The sequence below is a fragment of the Zonotrichia leucophrys genome, chromosome 2 (genome assembly GCF_028769735.1).
Source record: "Zonotrichia leucophrys gambelii isolate GWCS_2022_RI chromosome 2, RI_Zleu_2.0, whole genome shotgun sequence".
NCBI lineage: Eukaryota > Metazoa > Chordata > Aves > Passeriformes > Passerellidae > Zonotrichia > Zonotrichia leucophrys.
This window is the reverse complement of record NC_088171.1, coordinates 59765567-59781360: the sequence shown is the minus strand read 5'-3', so window position 1 is coordinate 59781360 and position 15794 is coordinate 59765567. Positions and strand designations below refer to the sequence as shown.

At 34.7% G+C, this 15794-nt stretch overlaps 1 protein-coding gene across 2 annotated transcripts in view; it reads left to right on the top strand.

Annotated features, from left to right (window-relative positions):
• Positions 1-15794, top strand: part of ATP9B (ATPase phospholipid transporting 9B (putative)) — a 154607-nt gene that overhangs the window by 15145 nt on the left and 123668 nt on the right. For both annotated transcript variants that reach the window (XM_064705159.1, XM_064705157.1), the window contains exons 2-4: positions 1048-1221; positions 10088-10238; positions 13617-13730. In XM_064705159.1, coding sequence (XP_064561229.1) covers positions 1048-1221; positions 10088-10238; positions 13617-13730 — 439 coding nt within the window. The remainder of the gene's footprint in view (positions 1-1047; positions 1222-10087; positions 10239-13616; positions 13731-15794) is intronic.

Genomic DNA, 15794 nt, shown 5'->3' with positions numbered 1-15794 from the left:
ATAGTTTCTGGGAAGGAGAGGACTATTGTTAGTCCAATGTTTACATGGGTCTGATGCCTTAAGTTTTACCTGCCATATGTTCCAGATTCTGTGCTGCATTAGTATATAACTCTGAATTTCATATAAAGTGTTAGCAAGTTCTCTTCACAGTTTAGTTAGACAAAAGAATCCTTTTCCAGCCCAAGAAGCAAGGATGCCACTGCAGCTGAAGGCACAAAAAGTGTAAACAACAGCGAATTGAGGAGCGTGGGAGGATGGGACTTCATAACCTGAAGCTGTAACTGGGCAATTAACCCCAGTATGTAAATGGGCCAAAACTTCTAAAAGTGTGAGAACATGTGACCTGTCATCAATGGGTGTAGCCTTGGCTAGGCTCTTGTACTGCCCAAGGTGTACCCTTTGAAGGCCTTTTTAATAAATACCTCCTTTATTCATTTAACACTGCCTAGCCTCTGTTCTAGGTAGCTTCTCAAGGCATCAGGTCCCACAGGCAAATCTTCTTGGCTCACTGAATGTTTTTGTGTAGAATTGTAAGAATTAAACTATAATGTTTTCATAATTAAAACCAAGATACTGATGAGTGGTGTAGAAAGTGAGGCTCAAAGGCCTGCACACACAAGAAAATACGTCAGGAAAGCAGGTTGAAAAAGCACAGTGGAAATATAAAGTCGGTACTTCGGTCAAAACTCAGTCACTTGTGCCTGCTATAAGCTTTGCAAAGTGACTTCTACCTAACAAAATCTTACAAAGAATCCTTTGAAAAGTAGGAAGTTGCAATTTTGTATGCACATATTATATAAAAATTAAGAATTTCCCTAGAATTATTATACTATGATTGACAATGATTGCAGGCTTTCTGCTGTATTACAAAATTTTTACTAAAATCTTAATAATGTGTTAACAAAAATGCAGGAGATACTTAGATGAAAATATCTCCCTAATGAAATTCCATAAGGCAAAAAATTAACTTGGTTAGTTTAGGAAATTCTCAGTAAGAAAAAGTGATGTACTCACTATTTATGTAGTGCTTTTATCTCATTTTGCCAGGTACCAAGCAGAAGATGAGTCCTCTCATTTGGATGAAATGCCACTTATGATGTCAGAAGAAGGCTTTGAAAATGATGAGAGTGATTACCATACTTTACCAAGAGCCAGAATTTCTCAGAGAAGAAGAGGCTTAGAATGGTTTATCTGTGGCGGCTGGAAGTTCCTTTGCACTAGGTTTGTCATACACTACCTCTTCTAATTAAAGTTTAAAAAAAATTAAATAAATGCTAACTTTGTATTGTGTGATATGCGCAGAGTACAGAACACAGAATAATATGCTTGTCGTGGATATTTTATTTATTTATTTGCCTGCATTTTTCTTACTATGACACTGCCAGCTGTTAAAAGCAATTCTGAAGGGCTGATGCTGTTTGTTGTGCTTCTGTCTGCCTTGCTGCCTTGCAAGAGGGATCATGAGCTAAATTTGTATTAATCTGAGGTCCATAATTTAGCATGTAATCCTGTTTCTCACTTCACTCAAAGCTACATTAGGGTAGAGGGGTTAAATTTTTTACTTTTTCAGATATTAGTGCATTAAGTTTACAATATATATAAATTTATTGATGTTACTGTAAGGAAAAAGCAAATTCATCAACTAATGATTAGTCAACCCTTCAACTTTAATGGTTAAAATATAAATTTAACTGATGGTCTTGGAGTGAGTTACAACTGGAATTAGCTCTTGTGATTTGGTTCTTTCTTAAAAACTTTCTGTGCCAAACTCTACTGTATGCAAATACCTTGGAATATTAATTTTCCAACGAATTTTTAACAAAACTTCTAAGTAGTGAAACTGCTGTTAGGATTATTAAGGATCTTCCTTTTTCTCTAATTTGGAGTGATAAAATCTGACAATGAGTAAAGTGAAGTGAGTGAAGCATTTTTAGTGAATTTAAAATGCAAATGCTTTCTTTGGCATATGTTTTTAAAACAGATTTAGATAGAAGTCTTCACAGCTGATTTTCATGGTGCATTAAGAGGCCTGTTGTTTTACCTAAGAAAAGTTGTGTTTGTACACCTTCAGTTTTTAAAAATAATTGTTAGAAAGCTTTAAAAAACATGATCTGTGTTGATTCCTGTTTTATATAATGATTTAACAAAACCTCATGGTTTATTAATTTTATTATAGATGTTAAGTGTTTGGAAGGTAGAAGGAATGAAGGTAGAAAAGTTTACAGAAGTAGTGTTTGTATATTTTAATGGGTTTTGGAAGCAGTGTTTCTGGTACAGGCCTACATTTTAGCTGTTAAAAAACATTTATAAGTATTTAAAGAAGTTAATCTTTTGGACATGTCTTAAAGTTTAGATACCTTTCAAACAATATACTTTTATGTGAGTTCAGTTCTGTCAGTATTAGTGATTATTAGTTACTGTGGTTATATTGCTGTAAGTTTGATGAAGACAGGTGAATCAGTAAAGACTGCACCCTGGCATGGAATTTACAGTGTTTGGATAGAGACAGGCAATTGCAAGGTGAGTTTATATTGGAATTAATTAAAAATTGTAAGAGAATGTCACAAGAAATGGTCATTAGTGCTGAAGATTGCAAAATGTCATGTTCCTGCTTGCTTTTTAAAATTGAGAGGTACATCTTAGCTTTCAAGCCTAGAAACATTCAAACCTGTTCTTTAAATTACTTGAGTCATATTTATGATGGATTTTTGATAAGAAAAAGAGAAAGGAAATTGCACTATGGATTCTTTTTTCTGGTTTGTTTTTTTGGGGGTTTTTTTGTTTTGTTTTTTCCTGTGCTCTATACATACTTTGCTGCTAATATAGGTGTGTGAAAAGGAAAGTCTTCACTAAGAAAGAAGCTTTAGGGGAGTATGACTTCTGCTTTGCTGATTTCCTCAACTAAATTTGGACACAGTAAAGAGTCCATTTGGTCTTGCATTTATACTTGCAGGCACACACTAGTGTTCTCTAAAATAGAGTATCATAGCAGATAATTTTCCTTTTTCATGGAAAAAATAATGAAAAAATGAGCATCAGATTCTAGCAGAAGATTGAAATTTCAGTTGGATATTAGGAGACAGAGGATACTCCCATAGGAAAACTGCAGATGCCTGCTTAGATGAAGTAGGGAAAAAGATGTGGAAGGGAGGTGAATCCTGTGGTATCTTACCTACTGGTCCAGTTAGGATGGATAGAAACCTCCTCTTGGGTGAGAATTTCTGAGTGTGTAAATACCTGTCATTATAGCAGGGAGATTTCATCTGGGCAGAGAGCATTGTTGAGGCTTTGTAATTGATAAAAATCAGGGATGTGCAGTTGGTGTAAGTTACTCTTTCTAATGGTTTCTCATTATAATAGCACTTTGCAAATTTTTACTGGGGCCCACAAAATAGTTGAGTTTTTGAAATGCCAATTTGCAGTTCATAAAATTACCTAGAATCATACAAAAAATCATGCAGGAAACTTGGAGGCTACTGTGTTGTCACACGTGCAGTATTTACTTACTCTGTGTAGTAGAATTAGTTACAGTGTTTTTATGTGGTCTGAAGTGTTGGTTTGAGATACAATTGTGTGTCCATGCCTTCACTCTTGAAATGGAGAAGATCATGTTAGGAAACAATTTTTGTGTGTGTTAGTGTATTCATGTTAAAGGAACAAATGAAACTTTTTTCCAGAAGACAAACAGGGTTATTTTAAGTGTAATGTATGATTAAAGCAGTCTGACACCTGTTTGGTTAAACAGAATTTAAATTTTCACCCTATTTTTATGGAAATCAGTACTTCATACCTGCATCTGGGTGAGGGTGAAATCTCTGCTTCAACATCTAGAATTTCTTTTTATGCTTTAAATGAAATTGTAAATTTTTCAAAGCTGTGTCACAAAGACGAACACAATAAAAGACTAGGCATTATTCTGGAGCCAAGCTCAGGGGGCCCCTGATTTCTTTTGGATTCTCAGCGAGTCTTGTGTTTGTGTCCAAAATCACTTTACATGTTGCAAACAAACAAAAACCCCCATACTCAGTAGGGGTTTTGGTCTGTCTTGCATTGTGAGGATTAATCTCATTTTTGTGAGAGGAAGTTTTCCATCTCTTACTTTGCAGCTTTAGAATTTTATGTTCTATAGATTTTTGTTGCTATATCACAAACTGTTACTCTTTTAGTCTAAAAAGTTCCACCTGCTTTGCAGAAGCAAATATGGAAGGTTTGACAAAGTTCTGTGTACTTGAAAAAATTTTTTATACAGCTTTTAACTTCAGTTAAAAGCTGTATAAACTACAGTTTAGACAATGGACTTGTTGGTCAGATCTGAATGGTGTGAACTTTATTTGCAAATCATCAGCTCTTTAAAGAGTTTTTCCATTTGCAAGAAAAACATCATAATTAAATAAAATGTTGTCTTTGATTTTGAACAAACTGAAGAATTAATTCAACCGATATAACTTTTAACTTCAGAAACTGCTTATTTCTTGCTTTCATAGCACAGTTAAAAGAAAAACTTTGTGATATAGCAGCTGTTTTGTGGTTGTAATCATTTCCCCTTTAACTTACAAATTCTCTTCAAGCTTGTGAAATTATAATGCACATAGATCAATACTCTGGAGTTCTTTGGGCTGGATTGATTTCTTTCTCATGAGATTTACATTCCACTTGTTATCAAAAAACACTTTGTCCCTATGAAAATGGTGCCATTGAATGGCATTTCCATATGAAGTGAAGGGGATATCAAATGCTCGGATTAATTTGGGCTCTAAGATGGCCTGTACGCTTTCAATTAATCTGCAACGCATTTGTTATGCAGAAGCATGGGAAAATGCTGATCTTTTGAGAATGACATGACCACTGTGTTGCTTTTGGCCTGATTACTGAAGCTACCTGTTGAGTACAATAATTACAGTATGTTTTCTTTGCAGAACTAGTTTCTGCTACTTAAAACCTAATAAGGAAAAGCTGACCCTTGCAGACAATGTAGAGCTTTTATATTATCTTTCCATTCTGATGAAAATGCTGTTTTGTGAAAGATACTGGCAGTTAAGCTTGTAGGATAAAAGTAATGAAAAGAGAGAGAAAAAAAAAGCCTTTATTATTAGAGCTGCAGAGTCAGTTGAGACTTTTACTTTAGCTTTTGACTTGTAGAGGTACGCTCTATTTATGAAAAAGTTAAGGGTTCTTATTTAACAATTACTTCAGGTTTTGGTTTGTTGGTAGTGAGTTTTTTGGTTGGTGGGGTTTTGTTGCTATTTTTAGTTTTAATATGGTATTGGTTATTAAATGAAGACAGTGGTTGTTGTTCCTCCACATTAAAATAATACATTAGAAAGCAGGTTAGTAAAATTCTATTTTGTAGATATGCCTTGAAGTTCTTTTATAAATTTGGTTATTTTTCATACATATAGTCTGTTATGTTGATACAGACAACACAGCTTGCAACTAGCTTGAGGAAAAGACTTTCTGTGCATATGTTGAATTTTCTAGGCAAGGCCATTTGAAATATGGATTTAAATGTGTAAATAAAGATGCACTTTATATTTTTTTATTGCTGAATCCCTAGCATTATATGTGGTTTTACATAAGAGTTCAGAAAAATCTGAAGTGTGTGTTGATCATGCTGCATGTTATGTTATGTTTCTAGGCTATTTGAAGCTCCGGGAATGCTACTCTCGTTTATCATACAAATTTACTGGGTACAGAAAGCCCTTGAAAGGGTCTGTACCCTTGCTCAAAAAAATGGTCTGTATTGGAGAATGTTAATTCAAGAACATATTAGAAATGTGCTGAATGGTGATAATCTGAGTTACAAAAATTTTGGGTAGACTTCATAGGTGTTAAATTTTTTAAATTAATATAAATTGATTAGGATTTCTGAGGCCAGCATGTCCACCTTGTATTCTTTCTGTGATAAAGCAGTAATTGCTGCTGAGACTGTAAATAGCAGAATCTAACTTATTTCTATGGTAGTAAAGCTCATCTGAACCATGACAATATTGATTTAGGCATAACCTGTAATATTTTCATCGTCTGTGACTTCTCACATCTGAAAACTTGACTGTTAGCTCTGTGTCAGTCAAACCTTTTATCAAAGGTATTGCAGTTGTTTCCCAGTCAGATGTGACTCTTGTGTTTGTACTTTTTGGCATTTGCTAAACTGTTGGTCATGATGGTGTCTGTTGGTCCGTAACAAAATAAGTAGTTTCAAGGAGGGGAGACTCTGTGGCAAGGAAGGCAGCGTAATTATGTTGTTTTAGGTGAATGTTTAATTTTAGCAGTAGAGAAGTCCTTAGTGTCTGAGGAAATGATTCTACAAAAGAGACTGTGCCTAATCAAATATTCCATCTGTTTGCAGTTCAAATTCAAAAACTGATTGAACAATGCTGGATTTCAAAGATTGTCAGGGAATTTCTGTCTACAGGACTGTAGGCAGATCTGTGATGCTAGCTCACTTTCTTCAGAAAAAAAGTTGCTTTCCTTGAAACTTTTTTCCTATAGATCTGTCCTTACACTTCTCACTATATAACTAACCTGTGTCTTCTGTCTCCACATCCCTGCCCTGGAAAATAACAAGTTTAAAGCTTTAATGCCATGAGCAGTTTTATCAAGTTGACACTGAGTGAAAGCATTCTGCCTTCTGCTGCAAACATATCACCTGCATTGTTTCAACTATTTTTACAGTTTTTTAGATTTTTAAAGATTGGGGATGGATATAACTGAAAATAATCCTCTTTTATTCTGCATTAGTTTACAGCTGGATTGATTTGCAGGCCTAGATTTCCCATGCAGTTACATGAATATTTGTGCCAGCACAAGAGAAGGAGCAAGAATCCACACCTTTGTTTTGGGGGGGAGGGAGGTAGTGGACATTTTGGCAGCAGTAGGATCTGTTCACAGCCATTAAGCTGATTGTGGAATCATGAAAAGGAAAGACTGCTATTTATTTTGCTTTGAGGACAAGTTTAAGTAATAATATTTCTCATTTGTATGTTACTAAATAACAGGGCTAAATTTTGAAAGTTGAATTAACACTGTTACAATTTTTGTGATAGAATAATTCTTTGTCACTATTTTAAAGTGACTGGGAGAAGCTGATGAAAGGACATTTAATTTTTGTAGCAAAAATAAAATGCATGTTTATGTCTATCCCATAGTGGGAGTTTTGGGGAGAAAATCTTAAGAATCCAGGAGAAAATCTTAAGAGTCCAGCATTTAAAATTGAAGTATTTTAAAGGTCAGCTTGTGAGTATTGATGTAGTGGTATTTACATAGCAAAGTTATTGATGCTATGAATAACTTTGCTATTGGCATATCCTTTAATTTTCCTTAAAAAGAATCAAAAACTTCGAATTGCATTCTTTGGCACAATTAATTTGTAATAAGCATGGGATTCTGTAGACTACACACAAGAACACTTTAAAAGGCATTGTGGCAACATAAGCTGTCAGCCATCTTTCCCTGCAGTATTTGTGTGTTTCATGATTCTGTAATTTTGAATAAATACTATAGGAAGGGACCTTAGGAGGTTTCCAGCTGATTCCTTGCCTGTACAGAATGAATTTTATCTACCACTGATGTTTGATCTAGCCACATCTTAGAGATCTGCAGAAATTCCATCCTCCTTAAGTGTGTCCTCCACCCCTCTCGTTAAAAGAGTTTACTCAATATCTGTCCATGTTGTGCCCACTCTGCTTATTGATTTGCTAACAGTTGAGGCTCTGTCATTAGTAAATGGTGGTGCGCCTAGAGAATAATGGTCCCTTTCCTCTTTGCAGCAGGTTCTTACATACTTGAAACTGTATTAGGTCCACACTCAGCCTTCTGTGAACAGCTCTGTTTCGTTGGTGTGTCTAATAGTCAGCTGTCCCTGCTTTCTAGACCTGTAATTGTTTTCTTGCTCTTGTGTGTGGTCTCTGTTTTCCCAGTAGGCCTGTTGAAATTTGGTATTCAGAATGGTCCTGTAAGCCAACTGAGATCCTGCTAGCACAACTGAGAGAAAGGAATACATTCATTACTTGCTACAAACATTCTTGTCCACACTGAACAGATTTGCACGTGTATAACATTCTCATGCAGTAACTGAGCTACCACCTGGTTTTGGAGCATTTCCTGGTTCTGTGTTTGTGTAGTTGGCTATTTCTCTGTAAATTGTGTTGCACTTGTACCTGTTCAACTGCATTCTGTTCTTCCAGATAGTTTTTTAGTTTTTTTAATCTGTCAAGACAGCCTTGAACTCTGATCTGCTCTTTGCATCTAGCCCTCTCTCTTCTAGTTTTTTTGTGGTCTGAGAAATGAAATATTCAACAGTCAATTACCCAGTAAGTTCTAAATAAAGCTTTAGAGATCTTCACTGAAATTACTTTGGTTTTATGTAAGCTACTCTGCAATTATGATTTTTCCAACTGCATCAGTTCCAAGAATATGTTCCTTTACTTTTCTTATGCTAAATCTCTTGGGAGTTAAATTTTATTAGAGACATAGAATCATAGAATGATGTCAGTTGAAAGGAACCTTTAAAGATCATCTAATCCAGTCTCCCTGGCATGGGCATCTCCCACTGGATGAGGGTGCTCAAGGCCCCAGGAGTCCATGCACTCAAGCAGTAGTGCAATTGCTTCTTAGAGTGAAATCAGTTCAATTTTAGAGATTGTTCTTGACATGTCATTGTTGGTTGTGACTTCTGTTTTCTTACAGGTGTGTACAAATACAAATGAGTAAGTTGACTATAAGAATGAATCCAGTAAACAGTGCTGAGGTGATTGGATTTTAAATTCCTCTTTTGTTCTCAGCCAAATTCTTCCTGTTGGTGTGAATAAAATTTGTAAGAATTTCCTAACATTTGTTTTCTTTTTGCTGCATCAAAAATATTGCCAGTATGTTCAAAAACCTCACTAGAAATTGTTTCTCATGTCAACATCACTAGCTGATGTAGCCGAAATCTGCTGTTATCAGCTCAGTCAACTGCAGTAGGTGAAGAGCACAGAAGGCCTGTCTGCTCAGTATTCCTGATTCACTTGCCTAAAACAGACTCTCAGCATGACTGAGGCACCTCCTCACTGTATTAACAAGTAAATACAGATAAATTCTCCTTTAATATATGAGACCGTACATCAAGAATATGCGATGTACAGCAAACCTGCTTTTCTTTGCAAATGGTCTCTGGATAGTCTTTCTGCCTCTGTAGATAGCACTAGCAAGTACTTAAGCTTATTGCATTATGTGAGTTGAGTCACTTCCATGTTTGTTCCTTGTTTTACGACTGTTAGTAAATATTCTGTTGAGCCTCAGAGGCATCATTCCATTTGCCAGCTTCTGTTCCTCCTTCCCACCATTCCTGTATCCTTGTCCAAAATGCAATTGTTTAAATGTCGCTGTGAGCATTTCTCTATCTCACTGCTCATGGTTTAAACTTCTTCACTCTATTTGTAAACTGGTTAGGCAAGGATGCTGTTCCTTTCTTCTGTGAACTGAAGTTCCTCCATTGCAGATCATTGTGCAATCTGCATTTATGTAGTGGGCTTGTTTTGAATGGTTTTCTGGTTTTGTTTGTTGGGTTTGGTTAGGATTTTTTTGTTTGTATTTTTTTTTTTTTTAATATTTGATAGTATGGCATTAGCAGTGGTATGGAGGAAACTGAAGATTTGCAAATTATGTGGTAATTGTATCCAAAGCTGCTGAAATCTTTTGAATTGTATGAAACAGAAGCCTTATTTCCTGTTCAATCATTAGCATAATCTGAATGTTGGTAATCCAAGATAAAGAGTTTAGCCAAAGGACTAAAAGGCATGATGCAGAATCTTATTAACTAGAATTTTTTGAACCTGTATCAGGGTATTGTGTAGTGAAACTTCTCATTAGTGTATTGGGATTTTCTGCAAAGAATGTGTGTTTATATATGTGTATGTCTGGGTGAGTTCAGTACTCTGAAATGCCCTAAATATTAGAAACTAACATCATGCTTGCTTATATAGATGTGGCAAACATTTTTTTATCCTGTTTTTCTTAGGTATGTGCCTTCAGGAGCTCCAGGTTTAGAAATTGAGATCTTGTATAGTACATTTTTAGTTTTAAAATAAACAATTGTCTTTCTTTTCAGTTGTTCTGATTGGCTCATAAACATTTGTCGAAGAAAGAAAGACCTGAAGGCTCGCACAGTGTGGCTTGGGTGTCCTGAAAAGTGTGAAGAAAAATACCCCAAAAATGCTATAAAAAATCAAAAGTACAACATCTTTACCTTTATACCTGGGGTAAGGCCACTAAACATTTTCTGATGTTGTACTGACTCTATGTTCTGTAGTGTTTTTTGACTATTCCACAAAAAGATAATTTTATTTGCCCAAGTTCTTCTTTTTCTTTCTGTATTTGTCTGAATGATTTCAATGAAAGTTAACATTTGAGAGCAAGGTTGCATTTTTGTTAAATTGTTTGGTTTTTGAAGGGATATGTTCTTAATTACAGTTTCAGTGGTTGGAATTCGGTGAAGCTTTTGAAATTTGAGATGAGTTTCTTTGCACTTCTATTCAGCATTAGAAATTTGTAATCCTTTTTAAAAAAGAAACAGTTCTGCATGCAAAGGATTGACTTCAATTGAGAAGTAAATGGCTGAAAATTTCAATTTATTCCCATGGATCTTTTCTCATACTCCTTGCCATTGAAAGTATAATAAATAATGAATTCCAAAATGGACAGGTCTTAAAGGACAAAAACAACTAACATCTTCTATTTGTATTGCAAATAGGGCTAATTTAATACTTTTCAGAGTTGCATGTGTTATTGCAGTCTTTTTGTGGGTATTTTTGACTTTGAGTGCAGTTCTTCAGCAAATACTTTTGTTGTGGAATGAAAATTTGTTTTGTCACTTTTTTCCTACAAAGCCATATTGTGCTTTAATATCAGTTTTTGGCTTGTACTATATACCATGTATATGAAGATAAAAGAGACATTACAATTTTGTCTAGTTTTTAAAAAAGTGTTGTTATAATGAAATGTAGCAACAGAGAAACAATTTTTGAAACTTAAGCAGTTACATCTAAAAATGTTTTCTAGTGTGATATGATAAATTTTAGTATTACACTTTTAGTCATATTTTTACAAATACCATCCAAGAGTCCTGTGTCCCATAGCAAAAATTGTGTTTGAACACATTGAATTCTTTGTCTTAAATTTTTTATTTAAGTGATCATGCTGATTTATAAGAGTATTGATTCTATTCTTCTGGCCTCTTTAGTCCAAAGACTGGCAGGTGTTTGGTAATGCATTTCCTTATTAAAACAACAAAAAAATTAATGGCCTTGTAATTAAGACTGATCTCCTGTCAGAAAAATAAAATGTCACTTATCACATGTGGATAAAATATTCTCATAATTATTGGACAAAGTAAATGTTTTCTTCCATAGTTTAAATTATTAAATACACTGAAATTGGTTAAGCCACATATGCTTTCCTAAAGGTCACAAAATTCATTAAGCATATAGTAAGCCATTGATTATTGCAACTCGAAATGTGCAGTGTGGATTACAAGTTGTGAACCAGATTCACATTCCTTATAGACGTAGTTTGCAATTCCTTATTATGAGAGAGAATGTTTCTTCTTTTCTTTTAGAAATCTTCGTTTTATCCAATAGGTCAAGTCAGATTTTTAATTTGTTGCTAGTATTTGAAAACAATAGTTACTTCAAAATGAAGTGAGATCCTAAATGTAAGACCCAATAGTTGGTGAAACTGAAATGTTTTCAAATTTTAATTTTAGATATAAAGTAAGAATTTTCATTTATTAAAGTATTGTGTAGCTATCTTTTTTTTATGCTGCTTTACTGGAAGTAAATTGTAGGGAACATCGCTGTGTTGGTTCCAAATCCATAAATATTGACTCCAGTGGTCGTCTCTGGTTGAAATTTTCATCATGTGAAATTTTGTATTCTTTTCTATGGTTTTTTAAACATTGAGGCTGGCAATGGGTAATATTCAATGATTTCATACCTAAATACAAACTTAAAATAATGCTTAGATTAACAGAATTTTCCTTGCTGGCTAAAAGAGCTGTGACATTTCCAAAATATCACCTAATTTCTGAACATGACATGAAATACGTGCTTCTTCTCCCTTTATACCAGTCTGTTCAATTTCTGTTTACAGTTTCACATACATCATGATGCAGCTGCTTAGGAATTTTGCATGAGTTTCCATAAAACATATCTTCTGTGATGGCTGGGTTTTGAAGATACCTCTCCTGAACTTCAAGGCAGTAGTTTCATTAGTTTTATGTAGTTGGAGACTTTTCAATTTGCTTAACTGGACTGAAGTGCTTAGCTTTGTATTGAATGAACTGTCAGTGGTCTGCCAGGATTCAAAAGATTTGTAGGAAGCTGTTTTTTAACTTCCACCTTCTCCTACAAGATCTGCGCCTCCTGAAGTACTGTCAGGACTTTTCTTTGAGTGTATCAAGTTTTTGTAAATAGTTAAACACACTAGCAGAAATGAGTATATGAACTTCATCAGGATCAATATAAGGCACAGGTTCAGCCTGAAATACTTTCATTTTGGAAGAAGGCTCTGACCTTTCTGACAACTTTTGATTTCAATTTTTTATCTTTACAATTTTATTGGTAAGTCTGAAATAGCATTCCGTGCTCTGAAAAAAATTGTTATGTTTGGAGGCTGTTAAGGTAGTCTCTAGCTGAACTGGCAGCTGTGAGGTACCAGTACTGCATTGTCCCTGCCAGAATGACACTTTGAACTTTCCTGAATATTTTTTCCTAGCACCAAGGGTTTTACATAATTAAGTGCTAATGTTGGACTGGTAAGAGGAATAAATACGAGTCAAATAACTTTAATTTTTATGCAGAAGTCATTGTAATATTAACTGAATTTTAAGATTAGAAGATGGAGACATCTCTGAATGTGGCTTTTTGATCTGTTTTGAAAGTTCTGTCTTTTAGATAATTGGTTGTTTGTTTTCTTAAGTGTTCCAAGCTCAGTAGCTGCTTCTCTTAATGCTGCTGGAGGTGCCATATTACCCTGGCTTACGGAGGAAATATGTGAAGACTTTGAAAATTCTATACAATGAGTAATGTTCTTAGCATTGTAATTACAACCAAAGCAATCTTGAGAATGTGTGCTTGCTGAAGTGGTGCTTTTAATTTACCAAAGGAATCTCTGCATCTGACATTGCTTTGGAGTATGAGAACAATGTGTTCTGTGATAAGTCTACTGTGGCTTCACTTAAAAGTTGGATAATTAGCTCTGAGTTTAAACCAAATCTTTGATTTAGTAGTAAGTATATCTTAATACCTATATTTAAATCTTTCCACAGCGATCTTGATACATAGTCCGGTTTTCAAAATATCTCAAATTTAGTAAATTGGTTTTTTAGAGTGAAAAGAGGCAATACTATCAATGGATTTTTATCAACAGAAATAGCAGTATAAAAATAGCAGTGTAATATTAAATTAATGTAGTAGTGTGTGATGATATATAATATATTGTGCTATATAAGTATGGTAATAATGCCGTCTATAACAGTATGACATTCAATGCTTTTATGCCTCCTATCATGAAAAAGTATACTTTATGTATATTATGAATGGAAATTTTAAGACATTTATCTACTTTCTTTTTCATTTTAGGTTTTATATGAACAGTTCAAGTTTTTCTTGAATCTCTATTTTCTCATCGTGTCCTGCTCACAGTTTGTACCAGCACTGAAAATAGGCTACCTGTACACGTACTGGGCTCCTCTGGTAAACAGAAAAATATTATTAACTAGAAATTTGGGGGTTTTAATGTCAATGAAAGGTTCATGTCTATGTACATTGCATAAACCTGCAGCTGGTAAACTGCAGTGGTCAAAGAACATAACAGAAGTAAAATGCTTATTTGAAAGCTGTTGTTTGACAGCCTTCCCTTCCATTTGCCTGCTATGCCTCTGCCCCACAGGCGAGGTCATTTTTATTAACCAGCTAGTGTCAGTGTGTAATGCTCCATTCTGCCTGCTGACTTGAGAGTTTAACAAAACCAGCCAGCAAAAAAATCTCCAGCTACTAAAGAAACTTACAGGGTAACATAGGTGATTTGTATTTTAAATATCTTTCCATTTATTGTAATTTGGTGACTATTCTGTGTTTTCAGACAAGGTCAGAATTGTAAGCATAATTTTTTTGCATTCCTTCTGTATCAGTTTTGATCACAACCTTTTCTCACAAAAATTGAGATCAAATATTTTAAGCCATGGGTAAATCAGGAGGAAATTGTGCCTTGAAAATAAGTTATTACTTAAACATACTTCTCCTAATTGATCATCCTGCCAGTTGCACTGGCTTTCTTTTGATATGTCTTTTATTATTGAGGTCTCTGCAGTATTTTCTTGGGAAACTGTTCAAACCACTTGCTTCTGACTCAGATTTCCTATGGTTTGCAAACTGAATTCTCTTCAGAGGAGGCCCTTTTGGTAGTCTGCCAGCTGTATTGCCATGATTTGGAATTATTTTCTTATTTGTAATCAGATGATTACCTTTTCTTTCATCTTCTTCCCAGTCCCTTCACGCTAGGTTTAAAGGCAGGAAGAGCTAATGCCTAATGTTTTAAACTTTTTTTTTAATTGGTATTTTTCAGTAGCATTTATTCTCAGTAGTATTCAAGAGGAACTGTGACATGCTGACTGCTTGAGTAAAGGTCGTTCTTAACGAGTCAATAGAGTAAATATTCTGGATTGATTTCATTGTTTTAATTGTTGTAACATGTGTCCTTCTAACTATGGATAAATGGAGAGACCATCCTGGATGTTCTTCCCACCTCTCTTCCCAGAATTTTGCTTCTTCTGCAACAAAAAAACACTTTTAAGACAGAAAGCTTGTTCAAAAGTGGGATTTTAAATGGATATTTACAAATCTTTGTCACTGACACAGTAAGAAAAGACAGAAGTCAGCCTTGTCTGGAAGTTGCTCTGTTCACCATGCTGTGCTGTCTGGAGCACTATACATTTGTGGGATAGTAAGGAAAAAAACCCCGTAAACCCTTAGCATCTCAGCTTATTTCTATCCTGCTCAAAGAAGGTGTATTTTGTGAACACCAGTGCCCTGTTCTGTATAAATGTTTGTCTTAGTCAAAGGTATTTTGAATTATGCATTCCAGTTTTCACATATAGCTTGAAAATACTAGTACCTAGTATGGGTTTTTTTGCTGAACTCACTTGTTTCTACTTTAATAACTTTTCCGCCAATAATCAACCTCCAGGTAAAAGGCAACAATTGAATGTTGAACAAAGCTAAGCATCTATGAGGAAAATAGAAAACATTTAATTCTGATCCACTGGTCTGCTTTTGCTGCTTAACAGATAAGTTTAGGTTTTTTTGAAGGGTGGGTAACTACTGATAAATCTTCAGTAATAATCAGAGAAATAGCTATGACTTGTATTTTCTCTTAAAATTTTAAAGGAAATTGTTTGCCCTGATACATAAATCCAAATGACTAGAAGCTGATTATTGCTAGAACTGTTTTGGGGGATTTTTGATGGTGTGTGTGGATTTTGTGGATTGCTTTGTTTAGGATTTTTTTTTGCCTTTCGTTTACTTCAACAGATTTTTACAACACAGATACAGTTATATCAAGCCCCAAAGTTCTTAAAACAAGACTATTTTGGTAATTTGTTTTCAACTGCTTTAGGGAATGGACTTCTCATTTCCACTCCAGCATACAAAAGGTTTTAAAGCATACAGGTTTGATCGTAGGCAGTACATGAAAGATACTTACCTGCTTACAGTTAAAGAAAGATGACAGGTTCCCTTGTTAAACTGGCTTCACAATTT